Source organism: Leptodactylus fuscus, chromosome 2, assembly GCF_031893055.1.
Source record: "Leptodactylus fuscus isolate aLepFus1 chromosome 2, aLepFus1.hap2, whole genome shotgun sequence".
Classification (NCBI taxonomy): Eukaryota; Metazoa; Chordata; class Amphibia; order Anura; family Leptodactylidae; genus Leptodactylus; species Leptodactylus fuscus.
Genome location: NC_134266.1, coordinates 190,745,843 through 190,760,288, shown reverse-complemented (window position 1 = coordinate 190,760,288; position 14,446 = coordinate 190,745,843). Strand labels below are relative to the sequence as shown.

Sequence of the window (14,446 nt, the reverse complement as noted above, 5' to 3'; positions counted from 1 at the left end):
AGTTAAGTTTGATGGTCGCCGAACATGGACAGCCCGCTCTCAAATGATCTGAAAACAAAGATTGTTCAACATAGTTGTTCAGGGGAAGGATACAAAACGTTGTCTCAGAGATTTAACCTGTCAGTTTCCACTGTGAGGAACATAGTAAGGAAATGGAAGACCACAGGGACAGTTCTTGTTAAGCCCAGAAGTGGCAGGCCAAGAAAAATATCAGACAGGCAGAGAAGAAGAATGGTGAGAACAGTCAAGGACAATCCACAGACCACCTCCAAAGAGCTGCAGCATCATCTTGCTGCAGATGGTGTCACTGTGCATCAGTCAGCAATACAGCGCACTTTGCACAAGGAGAAGCTGTATGGGAGAGTGATGAGAAAGAAGCCGTTTCTGCACGTACGCCACAAATAGAGTTGCCTGAGGTATGCAAAAGCACATTTGGAGAAGCCAACTTCATTTTGGAAACAAAGATTGAGTTGTTTGGTTATAAAAAAAGGCGTTATGCATGGCGTCCAAAAAGAAACAGCATTCCAAGAAAAACACTTGCTACCCACTGTAAAATTTGGTGGAGGTTCCATCATGCTTTGGGGCTGTGTGGCCAATGCCGGCATCGGGAATCTTGTTAAAGTTGAGGGTCGCATGGATTCCACTCAGTATCAGCAGATTCTTGAGAATAATGTTCAAGAATCAGTGACGAAGTTGAAGTTACACCGGGGATGGATATTTCAGCAAGACAATGATCCAAAACACCGCTCCAAATCCTCAGGCATTCATGCAGAGGAACAATTACAATGTTCTGGAATGGCCATCCCAGTCCCCAGACCTGAATATCATTGAACATCTGTGGGATGATTTGAAGCGGGCTGTCCATGCTCGGCGACCATCTAACTTAACTGAACTTGAATTGTTTGTCCAAAATACCTTTATCCAGGATCCAGGAACTGATTAAAAGCTACAGGAAGCGACTAGAGGCTGTTATCTTTGCAAAAGGAGGATCTACTAAATATTAATGTCACTTTTCTGTTGAGGTGCCCATACTTTTGCACCGGTCAAATTTTGGTTTAATGCATATTGCACATTTTCTGTTAGTACAATAAACCTCATTTCAATCCTGAAATATTACTGTGTCCATCAGTTATTAGATATATCAAACTGAAATGGCTGTTGCAAATACCAAAATATTTAGAACTAAAAATGATTAAGATTAATAGGGGTGCCCAAACTTTTTCATAGGACTGTATATATATATATATATCATATATAAATTTCATTTACTTGAGGTCACTGTATAGATTAACACTGCCTTCTGTGCTATTCCATATATTAAAAAAAATTATAAAAACTCCAACATATAACTGAGTGAAAGCAGCCTAACATGGAATGAAACTGCGGCTACAAGCAGAAGCAGCTAATAGCAACCAGCAGTACATATTGGTCTGTACCGTATGTTTTTTTTATTGCAATACATATGTGTAATAATTCTTACAATAATAGGGCACTACACATTACAATCATACATAGATTTATGTATGTATCTAGTTTCAAACTCATGATACTTGTCTTGCACAAAGCAACATGTTCAGTGAATCTTCACATTCACTGTGCTAGGAACACCATCTGTCTTTGACATTTGTGATAACCCTACACAGTTTAAAGAGGTCGTAAACAGCAAGTGATAAAATTTAATATTAGGATGTGGTGGTCTCAGCAGTCCATTGAGATGCGAGACTTGAAATGTGACAGTTTCCTTGAAGGAGATAAGATGGGGGCAAGACTGTTCTTACTATCATGATTATGATTTAATTATAGAATGGGGATTGAGATCATGTTTCTTTCTAAAATTAGCCTACAAGGTGAATGGTGTGGCAGGTAGCTGAAGGGTCCCGAGCTCCTGCTGCATAACATTTTTATATTTGGTTATGAACAAACCTAGGACAAAAGACACCCTAGACCAGGTGCATCAGATACCCTGCCTTTAAAGGGTTGTCCAGGATAAACTCATAATTAACTCCTAAACTCACCCCCCCACACACCTAATTTCTAATTTATATCAATTAAAAAAATGTACAATTACCCATATCCCTGAGGTGGTCATGTGACCACTCCAGGGACACTTTCTGATAATCTGGGGACATTGGAACGTCACCATTACTCTTCCCCCTTACCTATCCCCTGCAATACTTATCAAGCCTTCTTGTGTCTGAAGAACGGCGCCTCACCCGTTTCCTGTCTTCTGCAGTGGGCGGAATAGATTGAATAGGAAATGGGGAGAGTGGGAGGGGCTAGTAATGGGTGGAATCGCTTGTCAGTTACTGGGAGGGTCTAGGCTTAGCAAAAGAGTAAGGGTGGGAGGGGCTAGGTGTAGTGACACAGGCAGGGTGGGAGGGATTAGGCTAGTAAGAGAAAGGGTTTTGTAACGGAGTGGGCTGAGTGAGAGGGAGTTAGTGCAGCAACTTACACAGGTAGCTGCACAGCAGGAAACTAACACCATGTAAACAAACACAAGAGGATGCAGCAGTTGCTAGAGACACCTAGAAATGACTCCAAACCCTGCTAAAAGTATATGGGTGTACTTATTAACCCATCAGTAGCACTAACAGATCTTTATAAAAAAAAGATTTTCTGCCCGGAAAACCCCTTTAATACTACCTGCCTTTGGCTGACATTGCCTTTGTTAAGAAGAGTGCATATGGGGGTTATATAGTCTCTTTGTCAGCAAAGCTGAACAGATTGCAAAAACGAGGTAGTTATTGGGCCTTAAAATATGATAGTGGCACCTAACCTTTTCAGTCAGTTTCTGTTCATGTTTGTGTTCTTGTTTGTTGTCTACTGACAAAAGTTTCTGGGTCCTGAAGACCACAAAACAATCCCCACCACTGCTTTAATATTCAGTTCTAAGGTGTCTCAGAAGTACAATCTATGCTCTATTGTGTGAAAAATCATTAAATAGAACCACATGTACTTAGGGCTATTCTGTTAAATATGTTGTCTATACCTGTGCAAAACAAAAAAATAATTGTTAAGCAGTTTACGTCACTGTAACAAATATACAATAAAAATAGCTTTTTTACTAGTCTAATTTGAGGAATAAAAGTAGGCATGGTCTCTAAGGAAAAATCTGAATTATTAAAGGGAATCTATTGGGTCCAAAATGCTTCTCACCTCAATAATAGTGACATGTAAGGGCTTCTATTAAGAGCAAAAACACAAAGATCAAAAATCTCATTCACACGTGATTAATAGAGATGAGCGAACACTAAAATGTTCGAGGTTCGAAATTCGATTCAAACAGCCGCTCACTGTTCGAGTGTTCGAATGGGTTTCGAACCCCATTATAGTCTATGGGGAACATAAACTCGTTAAGGGGGAAACCCAAATTCGTGTCTGGAGGGTCACCAAGTCCACTATGACACCCCAGGAAATGATACCAACACCCTGGAATGACACTGGGACAGCAGGGGAAGCATGTCTGGGGGCATAAAAGTCACTTTATTTCATGGAAATCCCTGTCAGTTTGCGATTTTCGCAAGCTAACTTTTCCCCATAGAAATGCATTGGCCAGTGCTGATTGGCCAGAGTACGGAACTCGACCAATCAGCGCTGGCTCTGCTGGAGGAGGCGGAGTCTAAGATCGCTCCACACCAGTCTCCATTCAGACACTGAGGAAGGATTGTTATCTGAAACGCGTCTGTCTGACGCAGGCTTTTCCTGTGCATTGCGTGCTGTTTTATTTACATTGCGATAACAAGAAATAAAGAAGACTTATATTGGACTTTCTTATCTCGTTGCTGGATGATCCTTTGTATTCTATGTCAGTCTCCATTCAGGTCCGACCTTAGACTCCGCCTCCTCCGGCAGAGCCAGCGCTGATTGGCCGAAGGCTGGCCAATGCATTCCTATGCGAATGCAGAGACTTAGCAGTGCTGAGTCAGTTTTGCTCAACTACACATCTGATGCACACTCGGCACTGCTACATCAGATGTAGCAATCTGATGTAGCAGAGCCGAGGGTGCACTAGAACCCCTGTGCAAACTCAGTTCACGCTAATAGAATGCATTGGCCAGCGCTGATTGGCCAATGCATTCTATTAGCCCGATGAAGTAGAGCTGAATGTGTGTGCTAAGCACACACATTCAGCACTGCTTCATCACGCCAATACAATGCATTAGCCAGTGCTGATTGGCCAGAGTACGGAATTCGGCCAATCAGCGATGGCTCTGCTGGAGGAGGCGGAGTCTAAGGTCGGACCTGAATGGAGACTGGTGTGGAGCGATCTTAGACTCCGCCTCCTCCAGCAGAGCCAGCGCTGATTGGCCGAATTCCGTACTCTGGCCAATCAGCGCTGGCCAATGCATTCTATTAGCCCGATGAAGTAGAGCTGAATGTGTGTGCTTAGCGCTGGCCAATCAGCGCTGGCCAATGCATTCTATTAGCTTGATGAAGCAGAGTGTGCACAAGGGTTCAAGTGCACCCTCGGCTCTCCTACATCAGAGCCGAGGGTGCGCTTGAACCCTTGTGCACACTCTGCTTCATCAAGCTAATAGAATGCATTGGCCAGCACTGATTGGCCAGAGTACGGAATTCGGCCAATCAGCGCTGGCCAATGCATCCCTATGGGAAAAAGTTTATCTCACAAAAATCACAATTACACACCCGATAGAGCCCCAAAAAGTTATTTTTAATAACATTCCCCCCTAAATAAAGGTTATCCCTAGCTATCCCTGCCTGTACAGCTATCCCTGTCTCATAGTCACAAAGTTCACATTCTCATATGACCCGGATTTGAAATCCACTATTCGTCTAAAATGGAGGTCACCTGATTTCGGCAGCCAATGACTTTTTCCAATTTTTTTCAATGCCCCCGGTGTCGTAGTTCCTGTCCCACCTCCCCTGCGCTGTTATTGGTGCAAAAAAGGCGCCAGGGAAGGTGGGAGGGGAATCGAATTTTGGCGCACTTTACCACGCGGTGTTCGATTCGATTCGAACATGGCGAACACCCTGATATCCGATCAAACATGTGTTCGATAGAACACTGTTCGCTCATCTCTAGTGATTAACATAACTGCATGTTAATTTTAGCTGCTGAATTGCAAATATTTTCTCTATATATTAAGAAATAAAAGCACGGTGGCTCTGTGGTTACCACCAAAAGTTCTAGGTATCAATCCTGCCAAGTATAACATCTACATAGAGTTTTCAAGTTATCGCTGTGTTTGTTTGGGTTTCTTCTGGCTATTCTGGTTTCTGATCGGGAAATGAAATAGTGAGCCCTATATGAAAGAGCGACTGATAATGTTTTTAAAGCCCTGCAGAATATGATGACGTCATAAAAATAAACATTTCTGAGTAAAATGCAGCAAAAAAAATCTATGAAAAACACTGTTGAAAAAAAGAAACCACAATGTGTTTTCGCTGTGTTTTATTCCACAGACTTTTTAGATGCATTTCGCTACCTGGGTCTTCAGCCTTAAAGAGGTTTTGTTGTATATTGTACATTTTATTTTAGAGAATTCATACTACATACATAACATACACAAGGACATAACTATAGGGGACACAGAGGTATTGATCACTACTGGACCTCGGAGCCTGAGCGGGCCCAAAGGCCTCTCTCTACAATATAAGGCAACACCTGTATTATGTGTTATTTATTGTCAGTGTTATAGCTGTGTTTTTTTCATGGCTAGCACATTCAATCCATTTGTGTCTATGGCCATGTATTATCACACGCCTGGGTGTGTGGCTGTGAGCCTGAGAAAACATTTAGGAGAGGTCCTATTCCTGTCTGTTTTGCAGCCCTGGCTCACTGAAGGCAGTGAATAGAGTGCGGAAGCATTCACCGTGGACCTCGCACATGGTCATGTGTATGTCGCCTTACGAGGTCTCTAAGCATACATGTGCTTAATAGTATGATTTTATTTCCACACATTTTTCAGAATCAGTACTTGGATTTTGTCAGTTTCTTTCCTTACGTTTTGAACACTCTGTATATGCGAGTTGCAAATTTAAATAACCTAGAGGTCAGCCATTCTAGAATGTAATGATTTAAGGACTGGCAGGAACAAAAATAGCATTCACAGATCTAAGGTCATTTCTTAATCCCTCTATCATCTGTGTTCTTAAAGTCTGGAGCCTGGAGAATGTGAATCATATTTCTAAAACAAGCTAATTATATAGCTATATAATTCTGGCGGGTTTTCCCATAAATAAAGTTATTAGGGTTATACCCGTTGTACATACATGCTCATTTTTGTTAAGCTTTTCCCCAGGTAAGTCTCAGATTGCATTCTTCTATGATCGGCTGTGATTGCTGGGGAAACTACTTGATGAGTAACCTTACAATATCTACCCTGAAATCAGTGGGTGTCCATGTATTGATCTCACCAATCCTCTTTCGAGCAGAGGTTTTCCCACTATTACTTCCATATCCTATTGGAACAGACCACCTTTTGTCTATAAATGGGCCAGGGTTTTTTTGGCTTCCTTCAGGACCCAGAGCAAGACTGCACAGTAGTCAGCATCGTTCTTAAAGGGATCCTATCATTAAAACTCAATTTTTTCTGCCTACCATGTAGGAATAGCCTTAAAGGGGTATTCCCATGTACATAATTAATTTTCAATTTGTAGATAATTAAAAGTTAAATATTTTTGCAAATATAAGTGATGAAGCATTTTGCAGAGTTTTAAAGATTTTCTCTAAATATCTTGTGGTCACAGTCTGTTGTCTTGATCGGTTGCCAGTGGATATGACCATGAATGTGGGAACTTTCTAAAGTCAGAAAATCAGCCATGATTTCCTTATTGTGGCCGGGATATCTTCTGATACATGTAGTGTCCGTGCCTGATAAGAAAATCATGGCTGGATTCCTGACAAGTCCCAGAACATAGAAAGTTTCTGCATTAGTGGTCGTATCCATTAGCAACCGATCAAGACAGCAGACTGTCACCACTAAGAAAACTAGAGAAAATCTTTAAAACTTTGCAGAATTTTTAATTACGTATATTTGCAAAAATGTTTAACTTTTAATTATCTACAAATATAGATATGATTATGTACATGGGAATACCCCTTTAAGAAAGGCCATTCTTCTCCACCTTTAGATGACTTCTCCGCGCTGCTGTTCAGTATATAATGCGGTTTTCATCGGTATGCAAATGAGCTCTCTCGCAGCACTGGGGGCGGGCCACAGCGCTCAAACAGCACTGGGGGCGTCTCTCCAGTGCCGCCTCCATCTTTTTCAGGAACGGGTCTTCTTCGCGTCTTCTCCCGGCAGTGGCTTCAAACTTCTAGGCCTTGGGCAGCCGTCTGGGCAGTCGACTTTGCCCTAGGCCCGAGGCCTAAAAGTTTGAAACCACCGCCAGAAGAAGACGCGAAGAAGACCCATTTAAAGTATAAAGTTGTTTTTTTGGGGGGGCGGTTTGGTATTGTGTTGGGGGTGGTGAAATTTTTTGTAGCATACTTAACCTATCTGACTTCCTTTTAATGCATAAAAAAGGTTGTAAAGTTCCCATTAGGAATGCTGTAACTAGGCACGGGAAAGTATGTTCTGTACATATTGGCAATACAAATCTGTACGGATTTCCCTCAGTTAGAGGGTTTCACTGGAGAATGTTACAGTCTGTTTTCTATAAAAAAAAAATAAAATAAGGTATATTACAAAATATTCACCATACAACCCCCAACACAATAGCAAAAAAGATAATAATATGGGAGTTATACTTTAAGGGCTTGTGCAAAGCCTTGCCAATCCATTTTTTTTGCTACACTCCAGCACCAACTTAGTTACAGTGTTATATAGGTTGAAATTATACATAACCATCAATTAGACATAGTGAATAGCTATAGTAGTCGTTTGTATCTGCCTTTCCATAGTTGTGATCACCCTATTAGTATACAGCCCTGTCCTGTATTGATGTCTAAATGTGTTTTCTTCCATATATAATGAATATTCTCTGCACCCTTATAGCATCCTACATACATCAACATAAACAGATGCTGTGGTGCTGCAAGTTTCCGTATGACTATTGTATTTCACTTCTTATGAAGTGGCAGTAGATGAGCCATACAGAATAAGAAGTCTGATTCCTCATCTTGTATTATCAGGTTATAAAACATCCTCATGTTAGTCAGTGATTCAGTGTTTGGGAGGATAGAGCACTGGCAACCATTTTAAGCAATGAAGTTCTTGGCTACACAGATACATGTCCTTATTAGTACTAGTTGTTGGAACTGAAAACCATCTTACACTGTCTGCAGTTTTATAGCACACCCTATATGGTATTTACTACATTTATAGCCATGCTTATTGCTCTTTGGCATTAAGGTAATTTCTAATTGACACACAGACTTATAATTACACTGGTTATTGTCTGTAAATCAGTATATCATTCTTTAAGAGAAATATGAGAGTTCTTCATCTTCTCCTTACAGCCAGATCAGACATAAAGCTGACTCAGAAGATATTTGCTCAGAAGGATAAAGCAGAACAGACTGCCCATGAGAAGCTTAGCTATCTGATACATTAGATCTGTTAATATACTGAAATAAAGCCGACACTGCCATCTGTCAGGATGTTGTGTTGTTCAGCACCTCATTTTGGCATATAGACAAAGCCTTTCATCAAAAAGCCACATGGAAAAGTGTTGGAGAACCTGCATGAAAAAGATGCTTGAGATGGCACCACCATGAACTGTTCTCCTCACTTACTGTCAAAGAAAATCAAAGAGACAGCAAGAATATTCATTCAGTAACCCACCTATTTGTTTCTGTGTACCATCATGTCAAACATCAAAATGAATCAAATGGAGGATACTTTGTTATATGAGGCATAGAACTGAGAGTTTAGCGCTACAAAAAACTGATCACCCGTAGATGAAATTAAGCAGTACATTAGACACAGAGATGTTTCTCTGTGACGTCTGAGAGAATCTGTAACGTTCCTTCCTTTGTTTAGTACTACTAACTTGCAAAGACCTTAAAGGAGTTGTCCCATTCCAGCAAATAAATGTTATTTATAGTTTACTTCTAGTGGATAACAATCAGCCCATGGTTATGTGATGGATACATAGGTGCAAAGCTCATTACAGTCACAGTACAGGTAACAAGCCTGGTAACAAGCTGTGCACCTATGTATCCATCACATGACCATGGACTGTATATCACATGACCATGGACTGTATATCACATGACCATGGACTTTATATATCACATCACCATGGACTGTATATATCACTTGACCATGGACTGTATATATCACATGACCACGGACTGTATATCACATGACCATGGACTGTATATCACATGACCATGGACTGTATATTTCACATGACCATGGACTGTATATATCACTTGACCATGGACTGTATATATCACTTGACCATGGACTGTATATATCACATGACCATGGACTGTATATATCACTTGACCATGGACTGTATATACAGTCCTATGAAAAAGTTTGGGCACCCCTATTAATCTTAATAATTTTTAGTTCTAAATATTTTGGTGTTTGCAGCAGCCATTTCAGTTTGATATATCTAATAACTGATGGACACAGTAATATTTCAGGATTGAAATGAGGTTTATTGTACTAACAGAAAATGCGCAATATGCATTAAACCAAAATTTGACTGGTGCAAAAGTATGGGCACCTCAACAGAAAAGTGACATTAATATTTAGTACATCCTCCTTTTGCAAAGATAACAGCCTCTAGTCGCTTCCTGTAGCTTTTAATCAGTTCCTGGATCCTGGATAAAGGTATTTTGGACAAACAATTCAAGTTCAGTTAAGTTAGATGGTCGCCGAGCATGGACAGCCCGCTTCAAATCATCCCACAGATGTTCAATGATATTCAGGTCTGGGGACTGGGATGACCATTCCAGAACATTGTAATTGTTCCTCTGCATGAATGCCTGAGGATTTGGAGCAGTGTTTTGGATCATTGTCTTGCTGAAATATCCATCCCCGGCGTAACTTCAACTTCGTCACTGATTCTTGAACATTATTCTCAAGAATCTGCTGATACTGAGTGGAATCCATGCGACCCTCAACTTTAACAAGATTCCCGATGCCGGCATTGGCCACACAGCCCCAAAGCATGATGGAACCTCCACCAAATTTTACAGTGGGTAGCATGTGTTTTTCTTGGAATGCTGTTTCTTTTTGGACGCCATGCATAACGCCTTTTTTTTATAACCAAACAACTCAATTTTTGTTTCCAAAATGAAGCTGCCTTGTCCAAATGTGCTTTTTCATACCTCAGGCAACTCTATTTGTGGCGTACGTGCAGAAACGGCTTCTTTCTCATCACTCTCCCATACAGCTTCTATTTGTGCAAAGTGCGCTGTATAGTTGACCGATGCACAGTGACACCATCTGCAGCAAGATGATGCTGCAGCTCTTTGGAGGTGGTCTGTGGATTGTCCTTGACTGTTCTCACCATTCTTCTTCTCTGCCTTTCTGATATTTTTCTTGGCCTGCCACTTCTGGGCTTAACAAGAACTGTCCCTGTGGTCTTCCATTTCCTTACTATGTTCCTCACAGTGGAAACTGACAGGTTAAATCTCTGAGACAGCTTTTTGTATCCTTCCGCTGAACAACTATGTTGAACAATCTTTGTTTTCAGATCATTTGAGAGTTGTTTTGAGTAGCCCATGATGCCACTCTTCAGAGGAGATTCAAATAGTAGAACAACTTGCAATTGGCCACCTTAAATACCTTTTCTCATGATTGGATACACCTGGCTATGAAGTTCAAAGCTCACTGAGGTTACAAAACCAATTTTGTGCTTCAGTAAGTCAGTAAAAAGTAGTTAGGAGTATTCAAATCAATAAAATGATAAGGGTGCCCATATTTTTGCACCGGTCAAATTTTGGTTTAATGCATATTGCGCATTTTCTGTTAGTACAATAAACCTCATTTCAATCCTGAAATATTACTGTGTCCATCAGTTATTAGATATATCAAACTGAAATGGCTGTTGCAAACACCAAAATATTTAGAACTAAAAATGATTAAGATTAATAGGGGTGCCCAAACTTTTTCATAGGACTGTATCACATGACCACGGACTGATTGTTACCCACTGGAAGGAAACAAAGAATGCAGCAAGCAGAGATGTAAAAACCCATGAGGAATTGATGCAAAGCATATTGTAAACTTGAAGAACTTTTCAATTTCCAATCAATATAATTTATTTTCTGAAACTGGACAACCCCTCTAAATTAGTTCAGCTCTAAATTAGAGCGGCCATGGCATATGAAGTTCCCCTGTCATATTGGAGGACACCAGTTTTTTGAATGGACCATGCTTGGTGGGGGCCCTGGTAAAGCTTTTTCATTAAGACACAGGCACTTTAAGTTACAATTGTGTCTCAGTCGTTTTAATTTATCCTGTTTGTATACCCTCAGATGAGATGCTTTACACTAGGTTCACACTGGCGTTATCACTCTGTTGTTCTGGTCCATCAGACACAGGTAACACACAGAGTCCAGTGGATCCCATTGACTATAATGGGGTCCATTGTGTATCTGTCGTTTTCAAACTGAAACATAGACTCTAGAGCAAATGTAAACATAGCCACATCAGTACATTGGCTTACAACAGACAGCTAATGACTATACATTGTACATTTATTGTTTTATGTGTAAAATACTGATAACAAAATGTAGCACATATATTTCACAGGTGATAACCGCTTTGTAAACCTACTTTCCCATATGCCATAATAATGACTATCAGCCTTTTAAAAAAAATTACTAAATCTAATATTTTTACATTTTACAGGGACGTTGCTCAAGGGAGAACTGCAAATATCTTCATCCACCTACACACCTAAAAACCCAGCTAGAAATTAATGGCAGGAACAATCTTATTCAGCAGAAAACAGCTGCGGCTATGCTTGCCCAGCAAATGCAGTTCATGTTCCCGGGTACACAGCTGCAGCCAATGGTAAGTACACTTCCACTGTACCCGCTCATGTGTGTTAACGTTTGCCCTGATTTGTTTTCCTCAGGGTTCACCATGATGACTGGTCCTATAATGACATATTACCAGCATTCTGACATGGAGGGGACGTTCTGTGAATGGTTCTCTGTACTTGTTTCCAGGAGGTGTGGTACAGGCTCGGTTTTTACCATAGCCACTGCACCTTCTCTATTAGACAAGGGTACTTTCCTGTTCAGTTATATCCATCACTACTTTGGTCGCATATGTGTATAGTTTTTATTCACACATTTACCACATTTTATCCTCTCTTATTTATTAAAGGTTAAGTTTTAGGTCCCTTTTTTTATCTTTTTTGTTTTTGGTGTTGTCCAGTTTCAGACAAATATTGAGAGACAAATGTTACTGTTTGTATATTAAAAATACCTGCATTGTCTGCAGCAGCTCCAGCTGTAAAGAAGAGCTCGACACAGCCATGAGGAATTGACACAAAAAGTATCTTGGAAAATTGTAGATCTTTTCATTATATAAACAATAAAATTTTTCTCTTAATATTTTTCTGAAACCGGACAACCTCTTTAACTGGTTCCGGACCACCCATATACATCCAGGCAGTCCACTCTTAACTAACTGTACATGAACATGTATACATAACTGTACATACTTGCAGTGTTAAGCAGCTGCAGAACCGGGGAGCTGGATGTTACTTCAACTGGAGCTCCACTAGAGAAGGCAGGGATGGTATATGTACACAGCTATGCATGCCGCCATTATGCGGCTCCACTCCAGCCTGGCGATCATATGATCCACCAGAGGCCTGGGAGCTGTAGAAGCTGCAGGGTCCTAGAGGACCCAGATCAGCTTTGCAATCCCGGTTAGGAGGCTGCATTCCTCCTGCAACTGGGGCACAATATATCACCATCAGTTAAAGAAGAAATCAGACTAAAAAAATAAAACTAATATTACAATGTAAAGAAACCTAAGCAGATAGTTCATATAAAGTAATTCCATACGTAAAATGTAGCCACCCTCACTTAGTGACCAGGCAAACCATTCATCCTGAAATAGACAGAGAACTTTATGGAGTGTAACCCTAGTAGTGTTTATTTTTCAGAACTTTTCTTCTTAAAGCCAGGGCCACAGTACAGAAGCAGAATAGTAGATGAAAGCTAAATAACTCTTATTCACATGCTAAAACTTCAGAGAAACCTGCAGGTGAGTCCTAGCAAAAACCAGCCATGCACAGACAAACAGTAGCAGATGTAATAGTACACTGTATTCTTCTTTTATAAGACCTGGTCAGTCAGCCCAATTTCTAACATTTGCAGAATAAACTTCACAAGCCAATTCCATTCTAAAACCCATGATCACAGTTGGCCTGTTAGCTAAGGGGTTTTCCTATGAACATAATCATATTTATATTGGTAAACATTTCAAAGTTAACCGGTTCAGGGCCATGAACTCTCTCAGTTTTGTATTTTTGTCTTTTACTTCCTTTCGTCTAAAAGCCATAATTTTTTTATTTTGCATTCACAGAGTTGTACAATGGCTTATTTTTTGCAGGAAAATTTTCACTTTCTAAGGGTACTATTCTGTACAACGCCATGAGAAGCTGAAAAAATTCACAGTTTGGTAAATTTGGGGGAAGAAACGCAGATGACCAATTTTCCTTTTGGTTTTGTTTTAATGGTGTGCACTGTGCAATGAAAATAACACATTGTATATATTCTTCAGGTCACTGCCATCACAGCAATACCAAAATTATATAATTTTTTAAATAAAAATGTATATTGTTTTAATAACTTTAAACAAAAATGTGCATTGTCATATTGTGACACCAGTAATTTTTTTTTTATAGTTCTCTGTATAGAACTGTGCATGGTGTATTGCAGTTGTATTGCAGTCTGTGGGACTTGCAATCAAATGAGCTCCTTGGGGGGGGGATAATAAAATAGTAATTAAAAAAAAAGTTGTAGAAAGTTCAAATCACCCCCTTTCCCTAGAATACATATAAAAGTAAAATATTACTGTGAAACACATACGCATTAGGTGTCCAAAAATGACCGCTCTATAAAAATGTTTTTTCCTGTTCAGTAAACGCTGTAGCAGGGAAAAATAATCAAAAGAGTTAAACCGACAATTTTTCACTGTTTCGCCTCTGATAAAAATTTGAATAAAAAGTGATCAAACAGATAGACATTCCCCAAAATGGTTTATGTAAAAAGTACAACTGGCCTCTCAAAAAAATGCCCTATGCATGCCAGTACAGGGAAATATAAAAAAAAGTTACAGGTGTCAGAATATGGTGACTTTTAGAAAAAAAGGGGTTTTTTTTGCAATGTTTTAGATTTTTGTTAAAGAGTTACAATGTAAATAAAAACATATAAATTTTGTATCTCCGGGATGGTACCAAAACATAGAATATAGGTGACATGTCATTTTGGCTGCAGAGTCAACACTGTAAAAACGAAGCCCGTAAGAAAGTCGCACAAATGCACTTTTTCTTC

The 14,446-nt window shown here is 39.9% G+C and overlaps 1 protein-coding gene across 11 annotated transcripts in view; it reads left to right on the top strand.

Annotated features, from left to right (window-relative positions):
- MBNL2 (muscleblind like splicing regulator 2) overlaps nucleotides 1–14,446 on the top strand; it is a 136,026-nt gene that overhangs the window by 85,808 nt on the left and 35,772 nt on the right. For all 11 annotated transcript variants that reach the window (XM_075265350.1, XM_075265359.1, XM_075265357.1 and 8 more), the window contains one exon: nucleotides 11,781–11,945. In XM_075265350.1, the coding sequence (XP_075121451.1) occupies nucleotides 11,781–11,945 (165 nt within the window). The remainder of the gene's footprint in view (nucleotides 1–11,780; nucleotides 11,946–14,446) is intronic.